Here is a 19,220-nt window from a genome sequence, read left to right as displayed (position 1 = left end):
ACTTTTTACAGATGCAAAGGGGACATGAAGTCATAGGGCAAGCCACTGCCCCCCCACACACACACACTGGAGAGCCCAACAGGTGAATGCAGAGAATTACAACCCCTCAAGGGAAATCCGCCAGAACGATGAGCAGACTGTCAAGAAAGAACTGAAACTGCCGTTGTGGGGAGATGACATGGTCATCTATGCAGGAAATCCAAAGGCATCGACACAATGGAAGCCAAACGACTCCGGCGCCCAGGGCCGGTCCAGCAAGGCTGCAGGCCAGACAGCTCACACGGGAGCAGTGTTTGCCTACGGCCCAGCAACGAGAGCAATTTGAAATTAAAAGCGGTACTATTTACATTAGCACTTGCAAAATAAATGCTCGGGTACAATTTTAACGAAACATGCCAAGATCTATGTGAGGAAAGCCACCTATGCAAGGTATCCAAGAGAATGGCCGAAGTGGACCGCGATCCATGTTCATGGACAAGACGAGCTGGTGCCAAGTCAGCCCCTCGCAACGCCATGGGCCTTTCACACCAAGTTAGTTTACGGAAACCGGCTGACCGAGTGTGGCATCTGTGTGAGAGGCAAAGACGCAGAGTAGCCCACACACCACAGGAAGCCCGTCGGACTGCCGAACCACCAGACCCCCGCAGAGGCGCCACGAGCCGCTCGTTGGAGCTGAGCCCTCGGCGTCGCCACGTGTGCGGTGGTGGGGCAGCAGCGTTCTGGAAAAGGCCACTAAACAGCCAGCTGAGCTCTGCCACAGGAGCGAAGGCTGAACGAGGACCGTCTCGACCAAAGGCGCTGGGCACCCCCGGCAAGGCTGTAACCTCCGCAAGGCCGAGACCCTTCCTAAGCAGTAATGAAAAGTGGGTCACGGGGCTGAGTGTAAACGGGAACCTCTAACAGTCTCGGGGGAGAAAGACCAGGGGAAGGCGCGTCACGGAAGCACAGGCGCTCCACACCAGTCATCGGAGCGGTAGAAAGTGGAATAGGACACCACTGCACTCCACCAGGACAGCCCCAGTGACTGCGCCCTGCGGGCGGGGAGACCAGAGCCTCGGGGTGCTCTGCAGCCCACGGACCTGAGCAGACTAACCGCGCAGCCTGTCTGCTGCACGCCCAGCCTCAGGACGAAAACCTCTGTCCTGCACACAGGTGGCTACCGCACCTTTATTCTGTAGGTGAGTGGGTTCACCCCATCAATGCAGTATTACTCTGGCAAAAAAGAAATGAGCTGTTAGCCAGGAAACTGGGTGCAGGAGCCCTCAAAGCACATAATTAAGTGAAAGAAGTGAATCTGAGCCACCGACAGCACGTTCTAGAGCAGGAGACTGTCAGAATATCAGTGACGGCCACAAGGCAGGTGCAGGAGAGCAGCACACAGCCAGGCAGGGCAGGGAGGCCCTAGGCAGGTGCAGGGGAGCAGCGCACAGCCAGGCAGGGCAGGGAGGCCTGAGGCAGGCCCTCACGGCTGTGGATCCGTTCGGCCGCACAGGTCGTCCCTGATGCAGGTCGTTCTCGATTTGTCCAAACCCACACAGGGTGTGCTGCTGAGAGTGCGCTGAGGATAAGCCAGGGCCCTGGGGGATGCCAACACGTGGGTGTCAGGTCCCTGACGGGTGTGGCGCGGGGCTGGGCAAAGGAGACAGCTGTGATTCCTGCTCGGTGCTGCTGTGAACCAAGAAAATGAGCTTACTGTATACATGTACATGCGTACAGTGCAATTTATTAACACGCACACTTGGTGCTCAGTAGGCCTGGTCTCTTGCGAGCGGGGATCGCCGGGAGGGCCTGGCTGCAGCGCCTCCGGTGTGCACCTGTCTCAGAGACAGCCCGCGGCCACGCACCCCAGAGCTCTCCCGAAGCTGAACAACCTTCCCCCACGCCACTCTGTGGACTGGTGGGTGCTGCCGAAGACTGTCTCCAAGGCCAAGCGTGCCCTGGTGTACTCGCTGATGTTAGAAAAGGCAGGGCCCTCTGACTACCAGCCTGGATGCGTCCAGCAAAGCCTCCAAGCTCGGGTGTCCACTGCTCCAGCTGCCCTCACGAAACTGTCCAGACCTGCTGCCCAACCAGAGCCAGACACCCGCCCGGCTGCCCCTCCTCCTTCACTGCCCTTCTCTGCCCTTGACCCTCCGGTCACGCTGCCTTCCCACAGCCGTCCCGCCCCCCAGGGGCTGGTACTAGCGGCCCTGTGCAGCCCGGAGGTCCCCCCAGACCCCCGGCCCCCCAGTGCTCCGCCATCACAGTTGATGACGACACTCAGAAGGGCTTTGAAGGAGTTTACGGTGATCTCCTCTGAGCCCTTGCTATTTGATTTTTTCTCTTTTAATCTCTGATAGTCTGAAAGCAATTTATCTTGGGGCTTATCTGGGCCTCTCGTTCCTTGATGCCTTTGAAGATTGGCAGAAGGACACCGGCGGTGGGAAGGGGGGAGAGGGCACACTCTTAGGACTCATTTCTGTCTCTTCTAAACCCTCAGCCCCAGCGGGAGATGCAAACCCAATGACGCACTCTCAGAGGCTGGGCTGAAGGAGCCCAGGCAGCCGCCGGGAAAGTGCAGTCCAGCGACGGTGAGGGCGATCAAGACACACAGGGCCCTCCGGAAGGAGTTTTCTACGGGGGAGCAGCCCAGTCTGAGGGTGGGCTCCTGCTCCGTGCCAGGGTGAACCTGACCTTGCCTGCGCCTCTGTGGCCGGTGACCTGGTCGCCAGCAACTGGACTCGCGGCGGGTGGGGAGGCCGGCTCTATCCCTCACCAGGTGTATCAACGGTGCTGCCCAAGTGAGTACACCTGTAACACGTGTGCTACCAGCCTGAAGCAGTAAGGTGGGGACCCCACTCCGAACAATTCCTTGGGAATCAGAGACCGCGGAGACGTGACCCGCGACATCCCGTGGCTCTCCCGCACGCAGCGATCCTTGCAGGGCCTCTGTCCATGCTCAAGACAGAGGGGTGAGGCAAGGTACGGCCCTCGAGGGCTCGAGAGCTGGTCAAGAAAGAGAAGTGCCGACTCACGGGCCCCGGACTCATTCTTGACATGCAGGACGGTGAGGACTGAGGATGGGGAGGTGACGTCCAGCGCAGGACGGGCCAGACTCAGACCTGGCTCCCCCGGCTCCCTGCCTGCCACACGGCGGGCTCCTTTGGCCAGGCTGGGCCCGCAGTTCAGAAGCCTGGTCTTGCTAACACACGTTCTTGTGGTCCCAGGGCCCTGCCACTGGGGTAAACTCCTAAACAGGCGACCCACCAATATGGGGGTCCGGCTCGAGTCAGAAGAGACCATGATCACATGGCTCTCGGAAAGGAAAACCCCTGTGTCGAGTACCTTTTACTTCAGTAACGTTTTCCTCAACTTAAATATAGGCAACGAGATTATTCCCGCAAGCCCCATGTCCGGTGTGTTACTTCCGCTCACTGCTGGCAAGCGCGTGGGGACCTGGGGCTTCTCAAGTGGCCCAGGCACGACTGCGAGCTCTGTGGAGGGACGCTCACCGCCCAGACCGGCCGCTCCTGCCCCCTCACAATCACTACCGGGAGAGGACAAGCGCGTGAGGCCCCGCCCCCGTGCCCTTGGCCCTGTGACGTCACCTCGCCAAGCCCCACGGCGGACCGGAGGCGGGATGCTGTGCCCCGTTTACAGACGGGGGTCCGCGGTTGGCCTGCGAAGTGCGATCAGAACGCACCACCGCCACGTGCCCAGCACCCACTGGTGCCCCACTGCTGCTCTCCTGCCCACCTCCTGTACTCCAAGCGTCCGCGCAGGATGAGCCTCCGGGACAGACCCCAGACACCCACCCTGAGACTGCGCCCTGTCTTCCTGCCTCAGCCTATACCTTGTCCTCAAGCTCGGAACTCCTCCTCCAGGCAGCCCTCCTTCAAGGTCCTGACCTGGCCTCGTCTGGGGCAGTGGAAGAGGGAGGGTACCTTCTCTGGCCGCTCCTACTCCCCCTCCTTGCCATCTCGCCAAGCTGCTTATCAGCCCCGAGACACAGAGCACCGAGGCGGAGCCAGGTCTCGCTCACACGGATGGCCCGGCCCGGCAGGCGGCGAGGGGAGCCTCCGGCGGCTCGCCAGCTTCAGAGCGTGGCCCTTTCAAGTGTCTCACAGTGAAAAACTGGCGAAGTGAAAAACCTACCACCAAGGGAAGGGCTGAGGTCACACCCAGACAACCTCAAGGAAAATGTGAGTGCTAGTACGAGTCAGGACCACCTCCTCTGCGTCATAGATGAACGCAGTCTCGCCCTGGCTCCGGCTCCTGCTTCACTCCCGAGGCGACTTCAGAGGCCACCCAGCCTCGGAAGGCCGCCGAGCGCCGTCCTCTAATGGTGCCAGGCTCCAAGAGCGTCGTCTGCACAAAGCAGCGAGGCGGAGACACACACAGCCACCAGCTCCTTGCTCATCGGCCTCTGAGACGGCTGTGAGGGCCTGGGCCGCAGGCTGGGGACAGCAACTGTCGCTGCCCCTCAGATGCCTTCTGTAGGCTTTGGAAGAGAGTCTGGTCTCTGCAAAGGGACAAGGATAGCCGCAGAGAGCTGAAACGAGAAGTCTCTTTATGCCACTCTATCTAGAAATGACAGCTGGTGAAACAGGGTGGAAGAACCCAGAATGTGTGCCGAGCCCTGCGCACCCAGAGCCCGGGGCCGGGCAGGAGGCTGGCATCAGCATGCAGAGGCTAGACGCGGCTGCGCGTGCCCCAGGGCGCCGACACTCTGTGGGCAAGGCAAACGGGGCGCAAACAGGCAGCCGGAGGCCACGCGCTTTCACGGCCTCCTGGGCTGGGCCGGCCTGTGGCTATGTTCCGAGACTGCTCAGCGCAGAGCCCTGCTCAGACACAGACGCGTGGCGTGCTACCTAGGGCGGTGCGCGGCGGCGGGCGGCGGGCGGGCGCCACTGCCACGTCTAGGCGTGCCAGTCCGCCGCCCAAAATAAGCCTGCAGCTCGCTTCCCGTGCAGACAGACCTGACCGGGGGATGAGAGCGTGGGGGTGCGCGTGTGTGCTCAGGCGTGCCGGGTGGGTGTCTGTGTGCACCGCTCCATGCATGCAGGCACGTGCATACGCGGGTGCGTGTGAGCTTGCCAAAGCCCCTGAATGCTTGATTTACGCCCAAGGTGACGGGGTCTCAGAAGGACGCGTGGCTTTCCGAGGCTCGCAGGCGCGCTGGAGGCGGCACTTGTGTGCAGGCATCAGAGCAAGCTCCCCTGCCCTCTGGGTTCCAACGCCCACGCCCCCAGCAACCGAGCCCCTGCAGCGTTCGCGGTTTTTATGCCGGAAGACAGCGGAAGGAAGCACCTCGAGTTTCGAAAGCCGCCTGTGCGCCGTCTGTGGCATAAAAAGAGATGCAGTGAAGACGGAGGCGCAGCCGGGGCCAGGTGTGCCTGCTTTCAGCCTCAGCTCGGTCTCGGGCGAGCTCGAGGGATGAGAACGCGCAAAGCTAACTCGCAGTCACTGAGCCACGTGGCGGCCCGCCCACGAGTGCTCAGCCCTCGCCACCGCGAATGTGAGCGGCACCTTTGGTGACAACTCGCGGTTTGAAATGAAAGTGCCTCAGAGGCATCCTCTCAAGGAGAGCGTGTGCCCAGACAGCGCACGGGCTGGGGTCGTGGGCACTGGCTGCGCCTTCGCCGTGACGCACACCCGCGTCTGGCGCTCCGCGGGCCGGGGCTGGTGAACGTTCAGCGGCAGCTACGACTCCTGTCCCTGCTGTTAGCCATTCTTGGGACTGTCGCTTAGGAAATGTGTGCGGGGCTGCACTCGGGGCCGCTTTCCTCGGCAGATTTTCCTGACGCTGATTCTCTGCCCAAAAAGCAAATGTGTTCAAAGCTGACATCTGGGACTCTTCCCCGTGACAGGGGCCTGGCACCGGGGGGGCGGGGGCGCCTGGAGGGTGAGGAGGACGCTGCAGGGCTGGGGGCTCACACGCCGGGTCGACAGGCAGCGGGACGCCTACATATGCACCAGTGTGAGGAAGCAAGGAGCACCCAGGGGGACGGGGCTGCCGCTCGGGCGTGCTACTTACCAGCTCAGTGTGAACTTTGAGATGTGCCTGCAGCTTATATTTATCTGGAGTCGAGTAGTCACAGCCAGCAGTGGGGCACTTCAGCAAGATGTTACTGTGTTTCTGAATTACATGGCGTTTAAGGCAGTTTTTGGTGATGGAAGAGTAATGGCACTGGGAGCAATAATACAGATGTTCCCGGGTGTGGGTGCGGACATGCATGTCAAAATGCACTTGGTACCAAAAAAGTTTGCCTAAAAAAATATTTTCACATGAGAACAAGGAAGTTTCTTTTATGCTGAATCTGATTTTTTTTTTAATTACTATTATTTCCTAGCGACTAGATGTATCTCCCTCTCGTGCCTGTCCAGGTCGCCCTCCACGCTCTGCGCCACATTCCTGCCTGGGCATTACTTCTCAGAGGTGGGCATCTGCAAATCTCAAGGGTGCTGCTCTCTGCGCAGACTGCCAGAGCTAAGAGAGGCGACGGACGACTACGGAGGCCCAGCCACGGTGTGGACGCCGCGCTGCGCGTGCCGGGCGCGTCGCCACGCCGGCCACGCCCCGACACCTCCTGCTGCGCTGCCAGCTCCCCCGGGCTCAGGGCATGCTGCCCTGGGGGCTGGGAGCTCTACTGGGACCTCCCTACAGGAAGCCGCCGCCACTTCGGAAACCTCTGTGCTCACCACGCACACGGCCACAACCTCGAGCTCTACTTTAAACCTGCGTGGGCCAGAAGACAGACGCTCCTGGGTCACAGTTCTGGCCAGCGAGCACACCTGACCAGCCAACACGGTTACCGTCCGGCCGTCCCAGCTGCCTTCGGACTCCACGTGCTAACCGGCCACAGGGCGGCCACCCGTTCACTGCTATCTACCGTGGAAGAAGGACAGCTCGCTTAGAAGGAGTTCTTTGCAAAGAGACATGAGCTCAAATCAAGCGCCAGGCGACCCACAGCCGGGCGGGGTCGGAGGCGCTGCTGGCAGGGCGCGCCCACCAGCTGCAGGCCCGAGCTGCCCCTTACCACAGTATTCACACTCCAGGTCCCCGTACACCTTCCGGATCCGCTCGCACAAGTCGGTGTTCATCCGCCTCTTGTGTAAGCTGTCCAGGATCTTCATGAAGGCGGTGATGCCAGCCCGGGGCTCGGGGAGGGGGGCGAGAGAGTCGGGCCGGCGCAGGGCCGGGTCTCGGGCACTGGCCACCGGAGGAAGGTCTGTGGCCTCAGCCGGAGGAAGGTCTGTGGCCTCAGCCGGGGCTGACCCGAGACACCCACTGGGATCGGGGCCCTGGGACGGGCAGGCAGCCGCGCCCGGCCCTGCCCCCGGCGGGCTCTGGGCTCCGGGGACGCCGGGGTGTGCTGCCTGGCCTGCGGCCTGGGACAGCAGCAGCGTGACCTCTTCGCCGGGAGCCTGGGCAGCTTCTCCTTGGGGGGTGTCCAGGGCCCCCTCGGGAGCCACGGGAGCCTCTGGAGAGGGGGCTCCCTTTTGCAGCAAAAACTCATCTGAAACCACGGCGTGCGGGTGAAGCTGAGCAGAGACCACAGAGGCTTCCAGCTCGCCGGGGGGCGGGGCGGCGCCTTCGGCTTGGGCCTGGGGGCTGGCTGCGGTCAGGGGTGGTGGGGCGGGCACCTCCGCCGAGGCCTCCGGCCCCTTCCGCCCCGCCTCCTCGGGCTGTGCGTCCCCGCGGCCGGATGGGTCTTGGGGGGCGTTGACGCCCTGGAACACAAACTCCTCTTCCGCCAGCTGCAGCTGCCCGCCCAGGGCTTCTTGCTGGATGTCCCCCCCGGGCTCCAGGAGGCAGAAGCTCTGGTTGATGGAGCTGGTGAAGGCCAGGCTCTCCTGGGCGGCCCCGTGCGCCTCCCTGAGGTGGGCGCGCAGCCGGATGGAGCTGACGAACTTCTTGAGGCAGAGGGCGCAGACGTACACGAAGGGGTGCTTCCGCACGTGCAGCTCCAGCGCCTGGTACTTGGTGGCCCCGTGGCCGCAGAGCTCGCAGGCGAAGGGCCACTGGTCGCCGTGCACCAGCATGTGGCGGTCGCGGTCCAGCTCGTTCTTGAACTTGCGCTCGCAGATGTGGCAGTCGTAGAGCAGCTGCCGCTTGCCCTCGCGCGTCAGCAGGCACAGCTCGCGCAGCGCCTCCTGCACCGTGGGGTCCTGGGGGTCGTGGGCGTCCCGGGTGTGCTTGATGAGGTTCTTGACGTCCGAGTACTTCTTCTTGCAGAAGCGGCAGTGCTGCTTGATCTTCTTGTGCACCCGCTCGATGTGCACCTTGAGGTGGCCCTTGCTCAGGCAGGTGAAGGCGCAGCCGTCGCAGGCGAACTTCTCGCCCGTGTGCTTGCGCAGGTGCACGTTGAGGTTGGCCTTGATGGCGCTGGCGTAGCTGCACTGCGGGCACTTGTAGGGCTTCTCGTTGGTGTGGATGCGCAGGTGGGCCTGCAGCGAGTGCTTGAACTTGAAGACCTTGTTGCAGTACTCGCAGGTGAAGATCTTGAGCTGGGTGGGGCCGAGCCTGCAAACAGACGGCAGCAGCGTTACCTGGGGCCAGAGAGGCCGGCGAGAGGGCGTCGCGGGCAGGAGCACCGGGCGGCTCAGCCGGGGGCGGGAACTCAGGGCGGCAGCGGCCGCCCCGCGGGGTGCTGCGTGCCAGCAGGGGCGCGTGCAGGGAGAGAAGAGAAAGAGGCCGGACTGACGAGGCGGGAGAGCCGCAGAAGCGGAGCGAGGAGCGAGGGAGCGGTGCGTGGGAGGCGGGGGGGGCCCTCTGCCCTGTCACCCATAACCAGCTGTGCTCCCCTTGTGCTCCAGGGCGTTTCGAGGCGCCGACCTTGGCGGAACGAACCCAGTCTGCCCCTGGAGACCAAAAGGACCCGCCTGGGACTGGGCGGTATGGCCGCAGGGCCAGGGTTCACCACTCACTCAACTGCTGGGGCTCACGTGTCCCCTTTGTGGCAAGCGTCCTGTGACGGCCAGCCCCGGCCTGGCCCTTGGCCCCCCCACCCTCAGGAAGAGTGAACTGACGTGAGTGGGCAGCAGGACCGGCCTGTCCTTCCTGGGGAGCTGCCTGTGGGCAGCATGGGACATGTGAGCGCCTGGTCAAGGGGGCACGGACAGCCTGGTGGGGTGGGGAGGGCGGCCCGGTCCTGCGGGGGCCTCGGGACTCAGCTGCCTCAGACCAAACTCCCTCCCATGGCCCGCGGCCCAGCTGAGGTGTGTCTCACCCTTGTCTGCTTCAGGACTCACACAGGCGCGTGGAGGCAGGCTCCACTGTCACTCACTGGCCTCCCGGTCATTTGTTAGCAGCTGACCGGCGTGTGTTAACACCTGCCCACTGGTTCAGGCACTGCGGTGAGTGAGTGTTCGCCATGGGGGATGGCAGTGAGACCACGCAGGGAGGCTCGCCCCCCGCTCCCGGGGCCCCGGTCGCCAGGCTGGTCCCCGGAGACACAGCCACCCTTCTGCTGCCGGCCAGAGTGGGCAAGCTGGGTCCGAGGCTGCCAGCCCCCCCCCCCCGCGGTCCCCAGCCACACCCCACTCTGAGCCACGCCGGTGGCCTCGCCTTTAAATTAAACATTTTAAATGATCGTGGCCGATCAGCACCGGAGGGTACAATTCACATGATGTAATTAAAATATTCAGTGAACGTTACCAGTACACCGGCATGCTGCACCCAAGGCTAATTTAAGGAAATTAATTTGGATCCTTCTCAAGTGATGAAGACATCCAGGCAGCGACACGTTTTATTGTACAGTGAACACTGAAGGAAGAAAGCCCGGATTCGTGGTGTTAATTAAATCCACAAATCACGGCATTTCCCCGTCTGGTGCAAAATCTAAATGGTCTTTGGAGAATCTTTTGTTCTGACTTCTTGATTATCAGACAAATACCTGCCGGAGTCCTCGGAGCCTGCTTCCTGCGGGGGCGGGTCTGACGAAGACGGCGGGGCTGACTGCGGCCTCCCAGGCACCAGCCGCTAAAGGGACGCGGACAGGCGAGGCCACCTGCCCACACGACTCCAGTCAGCGCTCGGCTCCCGACGCCCCAGCCAGGGAGGGCACTCACACCCCTGCACTGCACAGAGCACTAGGCAGCGGCTAAGAGGTCAGGCGCCTGGACCCAGTCAGCCCATTTCTGGCCGCGTATCCAGAAGAATGGAATTCCAACAAGGTGCTGATCGCGAGGTTTCTACAATGCTAACAGCAGGAAGCTGCTGGAAGACCCATTTAGTTCCCACATTTTCTCATTCATTCGCCACTGGAAAACGATCCCAGGCACCGGGGACACATTTGGCTCAAAACCCCAAATCACACTCTCGTCCCTTCTAGAGGAACCGGGGACCCGCTCAATACTGAAAATGAGCCCACGAGGGCCGCAGCCCCCGCTGACGGGGAAAGCAGCCCTGAAGAGCACAGGTCAGGGCAGAGGGAGCTGCCCCGGGGCGGGGAGGGCCTCCCTGAGGACCCGACCCTCGAGCGGGCGCCTGTGCATGAACAGTGGCACTCACGGATGCCACGGGGAGGGCGGGTGTCCCTGAGGACGAAGCTCCGTTCCAGCAGGGGCCAGCGAGGAAGTGGACAGAACCAGCAGAGCGGGGCAGCAGCCCAAGAACCAGGCACGCAGGGAGGGCAGCTGGCAGGACAGCTGGGCACACCCCACAGTCACGTTCTCCAGGAGCCACCTGAACCCTGATGGGTAACAACCAAGTGGGCATTTGCAAACGCCCCAGGCTGGGAGCATGGCAACAGCTCCTCGGGATGACCCCACACCCAGGGCACGTGCATGAATGATCTGAGTAGCAAAGGAAAGTAAGTGTGATGTGATGAAGGACTAAAATCAAAACAAAGCTGCCTATAAAATACAAACTCCATTTATAAAATACATGGGCTGAAAGGGCTGGAAGGACATTTAATGAAAATATTAATAGTGGGGCCTCCCTGGTAGTTTAGGGGTTAAGGTTCAGAGTTGCCACCAAGGCGGACTGAGTTCGACCCCCGGCCAGGGAGTGACCCGCATGGCGCAGCAGACCCCTCTGGTCTCCCGGCTGCCCCGTCAGCAGGGTGCTGCAGTAGATCCGCCTGTCCTGCTCCCCACTGCGTCTCTGGTGACTCCTCTCACACATAGCCCATAGCTCTGGCCCGCACCCCATCTCTCGTATGAATAAATAAATCTTTAAAAAATAATAATATTAGCAATGGTTATCTTCATGTACTAAGATTACAAAGGGTTTTTTCTTAGAGTCTTCTGGACTTCCAACATTTGCTGTATAAAAAGTCCGCACCATGTTTATGTAAGAACCTAGCAGATGTGACCTAATCGACGCATCGATAGAGCCCAGCAGCGCAGAGTTGTATTTTACAAAGCAAAATCCTCACGTGAAAAGTCTTTCATAGTTACTTCATAGTTTGCACTACCAAACACTGACAGAAAGCATGACAAACAGAGTATCGCCCAGATCTCTTGATTAAATATTGGGCACGTTTACCTGTACCGAGAGGCGTGCTCCGCTGGGACGTTCCCCAGGACACCTTGAAATGCGCTGAACGTGATCAGCTAAAGGCTAATGAGCTGAGGACAGAATAATCTTCAAATTTCACTCCATCACAGCTTTGCCAAAGGAACAGGGTATTTTTACAACTTCCTCGATGGATTCGGGGGCTCACCTTTGCCAGGACGGAGGGCCGGGGCTACGGGGAACCCCCCCTCCCCCCATTATCACGGGCAGGGAGGGCAGGGGGCATGCACCTGCTATCCCTGACCCCCCCGTCCTCTGAGCGGGTCAGGATCGAGGCGCGGCTGGGGCTGGGGGCTCGTGACAGTGGAGCGGGAGCCCCATGGGGTGCAGTGGTGTGTCGGTCCCACAGGTGGGGGTTTGGTCTTCCCCAGTGAACTCAAGAGAAAAGAGTCTAGCTGGAGCCCAACCTGCCTGGCGTGAGGGCTCAAGCGCTCTTCTTGTTCGCTCTTCTTCCCGCCACAGCGGGGAGCACTGGCCCCCCGCATCCTTCTTTCCTCTCAGCTGAGAAAGCCGCTCCCAGGCTCGGGCGAGCGCAGCGGCTGGCCCACCTTGGTGGCACACAGCTCCCTGAGCCCCGTCCCCGGCGCCGGGAGGGCGCGGAGGCAGGTGCGGGCTGGCCCGCGTTGGGAGGATGGTGAAGCTGATGGAGCCCGAAGCACCACCATCCTCCGAGCTGGCAATGTCGGGTCCGGCGCTACCCCAGGGAGCCGTGAAGAGCAAGGCCACGGGGGTAACCTCTCGCTCGTCATGCCAAACTGGCTACAAACCACAGCACACCCATGCAGGGGCAGCGGCGAGAGGAAAGCTTTTCTACTCGCGGTTAGCTTGGGAGAAAAAAAATGAAAACAATGCACTGCCAGTACCATGAGACGGGACAGTGGGCGCCCAACTCCCACAGCGGAGGCTCCGGAGGGGCCGTGGCCAGCGAGCCTGTGTCCGGCGGAAAGCCGGACCTCCCACAAGGCTCTCGTGTGGCTTCTGACGCTGGGGAGGGTGGGAGACTGCTGCCCACCGTACGCGCAGCTATGAAATGAGCAAATTCACTAGCGGCTCGTTTACGCTCAGCGCTCAGGCGGCAAGGCGAGCCTGCGAGAGATGCTCCTGCTTCGCTAAGCCGCCTGGGCACCGCAGAGCCCGACGGGCCCCCGTCGCCCAGAAGCACACTCGGGCCCAGGGCCCTGCTCAGGGCCAGACGGGGGCCGTTCGCAGGTTAAATCCCACGATCAACCTCCTCATGGGTCACCCTGCGCGCAGCGTCCTGGGAGGAACACGCTGGCCCCTCGCCCTCTGGGGTCGCTGCCCGGCCGCTGCCGGAGACACTCACCTGCTGGACTTCATGGGCTGCTCGTACGGGGTCTGCTGAATGGCGTACTCCTGGTAGCCCCTCCGCGGGGCCAGGCCGGCCGCGGGCGTCTCGGGGTTCGCTGCTCCCGTTTCGGGGGGCCCGGCCTCCACTGGAACAATCTTGGTAGCACCTGAGAGAGAGGCACCAGCATGAGAGTGACAGCCACCGCGAGGGCCAGACCCACCCGAGGAGGCCGCCCTGGCAAGCGCCCGTCCCCAGGGGCCCGAGCCAGGCTGAGTGTGTGTGAGCGTGCTTGGGGGAGGACGGAGCAGGTCTTCTGACCACCAGGATGCCCTCCTGAAGCGCGCTTTCACTTTACTCATTGAAATCAAAACATGGGAGGAGGCAGACAGAAAGACGGGCAGACGCCTCCGCACCGAGAAGCAGCGGGTGAGAAATGAACGTACAGCCACCAAAGGAGAGGGCAGCAGAGCTGCCAGTCGCGAGGACGGAGGGCCGGCCTCGGCCACCCCCACAGGAAACAAAGGCCGGGGCGCCTCAGCGGGCGGCAGCGTTCCTGGGCCACCCTCGGGCGCGGCCGGGGCCTCTCCCCCAGCGGCACCCCCTGCTGTGCGCCCCAGGTACGAGGGGCACTGGGGAGGGGCTGGGCAGCCCTGGCCTGGGGGCACTGTCTCTGGACATGGCCGGGAGGCGGCTCCTGCGTCCTCATCCTAGAGAGCCCTGAGGTGGGCTGGCGCAGGCAAGGTGACTCACAGTTCTGCCAGTCCCACCGCTTGTGTGCTATCTGCCTCTCTGTGCACCGCGCCGCGAGGCGTCTCCTCAGCACTTCCCCCTTAAACGACCAGTCCCGGCCAGCATTAAACATCCAGGCTTAAACGGCGGCAGCTGCTCTTCAATCCGAAACTTGACTTCTCAGTGTGCCGACAGCCAGCGCCCCATGGGGCGAGGGGAAGCCCCCTGTTGACAGCCAGTACCCCGCGGGGCGAGGGGAAGCCCCCTGTTGACAGCCAGCACCCCGCGGGGCGAGGGGAAGCCCCCTGTTGACAGCCAGCACCCCGCGGGGCGAGGGGAAGCCCACCATTATGCTTCGGAATCAACCATCGTGACCTGCTCCTTACCTAGAGGGTCCCTTCCTAGAAGGGACATTTGTAAAGGATGGCCGACAGGCCCTGCTGTTTCATGTGAGAGACAGGGAGATGAAGCCTCCAGTCTTCCTAACGCATGAGCCACACATTAAAAACGCAGGCGGCAGGAGGCGGGGGCACGCCACCCCCGGTGCTGCGGCCCAGCACCTCGTCCAGCTGATTGCCCGCGCAGCGTGGGTGGGGCCAAGCACGGTCTGGGGAGCAGGCCCAAGAGAGGGCCAGGGGCCGAGAGGGGTCACCCCGGTGGCTGCTGGGCCTGCAGTGGCCTGGCTGCAGGGGTGGTGCGGCACAGGGGTGGCCCCCACGACCTCTCCTCTGAACTCCCCCAGGGCGGCCACGACAGGTGTCTCGGGCACTGGACGGGGAGCCCGTCGGGGCTCAGGCTCCTGCCCACCACTGTCTCCGCTCGCCGCGCTCACCTGGAATCGCTTCGTGAGCCGTGAGAACCACGCTTATGATTGGTTTCTTGGCACCGGAAATGGGCCAGGCCTCCTTGCCCGAGGACCCCTTCTGTGCTCTCTCAGCTCTCTGAGTCCGCGGCCTCTTCGGGGGCTTTTCCCGCTCGTCGTCCTTACACTTCTTCTCCAGTTCGAGGTCAGATTCATTTCCTGGGGGGAAAATACCAAGTGGCGTAAAACATCCCTGGACATCAGTGGAGGAGCTGGCCAGGGAGCATGGCCCCTCCGGGCAGCGAAGGAAACACACACACGTGGTGGCCACATGGCTGCACCCGGCCCCGCCGGCCGTCTGCCAGTCGGCCGTCTCAGGCGCCGCCTTCCATGGTTCAGTGACCACCCCTGCGCCCAGCCGTGGCCCGACACGGGCGCGGCACTGTGGACAAGCAGGCAGCCGGCCCGTCCCAGGAAGCCCAGCAGACTGCGGGCCACTGACAGCACACGGGAGAAGAGACGGTCTCCGAGGCCTGCGGCCGGCCCCAGAGGCCAGGTGTGGGCTGTGAAACCAGGGGGCCCAGTGCCAGGCCCCCCGAGGCCCTGCGGAGGGCGGGGCAGACACACAAACAGGGGCCGCGGGGACAGTGCTGGTTGCAGGCAGAGACGCTACTGAGGGCCAGAGACTCCCAGGGGACGACGGCGATGTAAATACACAAGCGAGGGCTGTGCCCGTCTGGCGGTGGGCACAGGTGCCTCAGAGGCGCAGGGGCAATGGCGGGGAGGCCCCAGCGGCCGCTTAGAGGACGGAGGTGGGGCCCTGGTGGCCGCCCTCAGGAGGGGGAGGGAGGCCAAGGCAGAGCCACAGCGCCCAGAGCACAGGGAGGGCCCGTGGGACGCCGGTGAGCTCTCAGGGCTAGGATGTGTCCGGTGCGGGGCCGGACAGGCCGCAGGTCCTAGGCGGGCCAAGAGGCCGGGAGGAGGCTGCTGGGGGCGCCAGGGGACAGCTGCTTCCCACAGAAGGGAGGGGATGCCCCTTCCCGAGCAGGGTGCTGCTATGTGGGGGCTGCAGACACAGCAGTTATGAGAGGTGGGGCCAGGGCAACACCTCGAGGGGCGCAGAGGGGAGGGCGGACCCCACACTGGGATCCAGTGGCACCGCCCTCCCCGCCCGAGCTGGGGTCCCTGGCCCTGGGAAGCCCCAGAAAGCTGAGCTCGTTTTCAGTGCAGCGCCTCTGCCACAAGCAGACACGCGTCGGCACACGCCCCGAGCCGCTCTGAGGCCCTCCACTGGGAGAAAGCGCTGGCTAGAAAAGGGCCCCCCAGGCTCCCCAGACATCTGGAAGTGCTCTGGCCGCAGGCGGCGCTGTTTGGGGACAGGGTGCCCTGCAGTAGGCACGTCCAGCAGCCCTGAAGTGGCCTGTGGCCAGCCCTTCGCCGAGTCCCGGTGGCCGGCCACCGTGGAGAACAGCCCTCCACAGAGGTGTGTGCGCTCTGGCGGCAGACAGGGTTTGGGCCAAACACTGAGAATGGGGGTGGGGGGAGCTGCGAGGTGGGGGGCACTGGATGGCACCTGTCCTCCGCCACCTCCGGCCAGTGCTGCCCTGGGTGTCCCAGTAGAGGGACCCCCCCCCGCATGCACGCACAGCAGGTGCCCACACTGGCCGCGACTGACTGAGCCCCGCTGGGCTGGCCCAGCTGCTGTCCACGAGACCTGCCTGCCGGCGAATCCCACGCGTCACTTCCCGGGGCTGCCTTTCTTCCTGACCAGCCCCTGGACACAGCCCTAGGTCCTGCTGTATGAGCAGCCGGCTCCTTCTGCCCTCTGCTCACAGGCACCGGCCTGGTAAGCTCCTGCCTCCTCTGAGCGTCCCCCCCGCCCACCTGCCTCCCAGATTCCATTTCAAGACCGAGCAGCCACTGGGAGGTCCCGGCCTCCGCGTGCAGGGAGCCAGGCGCGGTGCAGGGGCAGACTGAGTGGCAGCTGCCTGTGGGGGTGGCAGGCAGGACTGCCCAGCGAGCCAGGCCTCGGCTGCACCCCACTTGGTCTCTCACAGCAGGACTTCGGAAGATTGATGCAGCCTCATAAAATCCCTCATAAAAAGTAGAAGAGCCATGGCCCTCAGAGGGGCACTGGGACAATTAGGCTGTGCGAAGGCCGCGCCCCCACACTCCCCCCGCCCCTCCCCCCTTTTCCGGAAGCGCTGCTGGACCCTGCCCTGGACACCCACGCTGCCGCCCTGGACACACTAACTCGGCCCCCACGGCTGCACGCTGCACACATGTACGCACACATGGCTGTGGGCATGGCCCCTGGTGCACATTCACATGGTCTGAGCAGCCTGAGCTCTGAGGAGCTTCTCTGACCTTGCTGGAGAAGCCGACACAAACTCTCCCGCCAGTGCCTTTTACCTCAGATCGCCCTACTCTCCGCCTGCCCTGCCCTCCTCCCGAGGGGCCCTCTGGGAGCAGGAAGCCCCGTTTCCTGCCCACACCCCCGGCGGGTGGGACTGGTGCCCCAGGACCTGGCAGAGACCCGCCCCGTGGGGGCCTAACTCCAGGCAGCCCTGCATCCGGAGAAACGAGTCCACTGCGTTCAATCACTGAGCGTGGGCCACACTAATACCCAAAGTACCTATTCTAAATGCCCAAGAACTAATTAAATCTCAGAATCCCCCAGGGAGGAAGTGTTATCAGCCACATTAGTAAGAAGCCCAGCACGGTCTTGAGGACAGCCGGCTGATAAGGGGTTTAGCCTGGGACTGCGCACTGCTGAGCAGCACTTCCAGGGACACACGGGGCCCGCTGCCTCTGTCCAACTGCTGAATGTGCACCTCCCTTGCCTGGGCCTTCAGGCCGCTGCGCTTCCCCTCGGGCTCTCTTGCTGGGGAGGGAAGGCCAGGTGAGTACCTGCCTAAGACAGGAGCGTGCGAGGGGCACAGGCCTCTGCTCTGCCCGGGACCCCCATTCTTGCTGCAGAGTTACTGCAGTGAACACCCTCAGCATCCCCACACCTGCCGCCTTTGTCAGGAAGGTCCCATGGTGAAGGATGGTGCCCGCAAGAAAGCAAGCGTGGCTGTGTCGGCCCGTGAAGGGAGGGGTGTGAGGGAGGGGAGTGACTGGGTTGGGCTCTGAGGCGGACAGGTGACGGGATGCGGCAAGCAGGCCCGTGGGAGCAGCTAGAGGCAGGAATGGGGCCCAGAGCGGAGGCCACAGAAAGGGACTAGCGATTGCACCAGGGAAACCCCCACACCCCATCACCACTGTGTCAGGGGGTTGGGGGGGTGGCTGTCCCGGAGGGACCCGGGGGCCCAGCTGGCGCACACGGGTGAAAGGCAGGCTTACAAAGTCGCAAAAGGGCAGACCCATGCCTCTCCCCAGAGGGAGGCTGTTCCTCTGTCCCCCAGGGACTGGGCCAGGCTGCCAGCCCCCACTTTCTAGGGTGGCTCCGAACACTTGCCCCCTGCTGACACGAGGCTACTGCTGCGGGGGAGCATCATGAAGATTCTGGGTTCACCGCAGGTAAGACCTGCACAGAAAAGCCTTGTCCTCTTCCAGGAGGACCTAGGGTAGGAAGGAGCAGGTTCTTGCGAGTCTCCATGTGCAAACGACTCCAGAATAAGGAGCCCCACAAGGTGCAGAAGTCACTTTTTAGACGTGAGTATTGATTAGTGTAGGCTGAGACACGTCTCTCAGAAACACCAGCTGCTCCACATAGTGGCATTTCAAAAACTCCATTCCTGGTTTCTTTTACTATCCACATGCAGAATAAAATAAAAGTTGAATACATATCAAAATTGTTATTTTGCCTTGCCATGGTTCAGTGCAGGGAAAAAGCTTATTTCCTTTCCTTCTAATTGCTTTAACAAGCTAAAGAGTCAAGGTCAATTGTTCGAAATGTCACTAAACGGCTCTTTACAGAACTCAAGATTAAAACAATTATGCAAGAATTTTCCAAATTGTGCTGTTGTGCTCCGCAGACCAGGAAGCAGCGCCTCTGCCACCAGGCCGCAGTGACCGTCACTTCTGCCCATGTGAGAGGCTTCCCTGGAGGCCAGAGGGGGAAATGCCCACGCTCCCACCTTTCCGTTCCTATTTGTTCAATTAAAGTCCGCGTAGGTCATTCAAATCAATGGCCTAGGAGGCATTTTCCAGGCCGCCTGTGATGGAGGAAGCTGCAATCTTACTAGAAAGGACTGGATCTGTGTGCGTGGCCGGGCAGGCGGCCTCATTAATTACAGAGGAGAAAATAAACAGGGGTACCCGCATCGGGAAGGAGAGAGGGGGCGCGCTGAGAGGCACCCTGAAGAAAACTAAGTCCCTGAAGTAGGAAGGGGCTGGCTTCTGGCTTCAAACAACCGGGTATAGGTGGAGCAGGCCGCAGGGGTGGGGGAGGGGAGGGGTGCGCAGGCCCACCTCGCGGGCTGTTTGGGGTACTCCTCCCTTCTGGACTGACACTTCCTCAATGACGAAATTACGAGACTGGATCTAAAAAAGTCAACTCCAGAGGCTCAAATACTGAGCGCTCCCCTGGCTAAGCCAAGTGACCAAACCCTGAAGGGGCCTGTGGGAGGGGCTACCATGGAGGCGCCGGCCCGCCAGCGCGAGGTCCTTGCCGGGTCGCTGGGCACCTCAGTCTGCTCCTCTGCCCACCAGCCGTCCATCCGCGCGCTCACCCTCGCTCCTGGACACCCAAACCCAGGACGGGTGCGCGCCTGGGCGATCGGGGCGCTGTCTTGGGCTGCCCCACCCTGCACCCCAAAGCAACTACTGATGACCCCGAGACTTGCCCCCCGCCGGTGCCCGAACCCCAGTTCTCCGGCACTTGGCCAGGGCCGCACCGTCCGGGGGGCGCGACTCGGCGGCCGGCGCCACGT

General features: G+C 62.4%; 1 protein-coding gene across 1 annotated transcript in view; it reads right to left on the bottom strand.

The window, feature by feature from the left end:
* The window catches only part of ZFAT (zinc finger and AT hook domain containing), a 68,217-nt gene that overhangs the window by 35,847 nt on the left and 13,150 nt on the right, over positions 1-19,220 (bottom strand). The window contains exons 6-11 of the mRNA XM_012722899.1: positions 14,374-14,562; positions 12,828-12,978; positions 7,020-8,506; positions 6,017-6,249; positions 1,429-1,668; positions 556-751 (exon numbers count right to left, since the gene is read on the bottom strand). Coding sequence (XP_012578353.1) covers positions 556-751; positions 1,429-1,668; positions 6,017-6,249; positions 7,020-8,506; positions 12,828-12,978; positions 14,374-14,562 — 2,496 coding nt within the window. The remainder of the gene's footprint in view (positions 1-555; positions 752-1,428; positions 1,669-6,016; positions 6,250-7,019; positions 8,507-12,827; positions 12,979-14,373; positions 14,563-19,220) is intronic.

The sequence above is a fragment of the Condylura cristata genome, unplaced genomic scaffold, assembly GCF_000260355.1.
Source record: "Condylura cristata isolate star-nosed mole 26May11 unplaced genomic scaffold, ConCri1.0 scaffold00009, whole genome shotgun sequence".
Classification (NCBI taxonomy): domain Eukaryota; kingdom Metazoa; phylum Chordata; class Mammalia; order Eulipotyphla; family Talpidae; genus Condylura; species Condylura cristata.
Note: the sequence above shows the minus strand (reverse complement) of the source record. Positions and strands in the feature narration are given on the sequence as shown.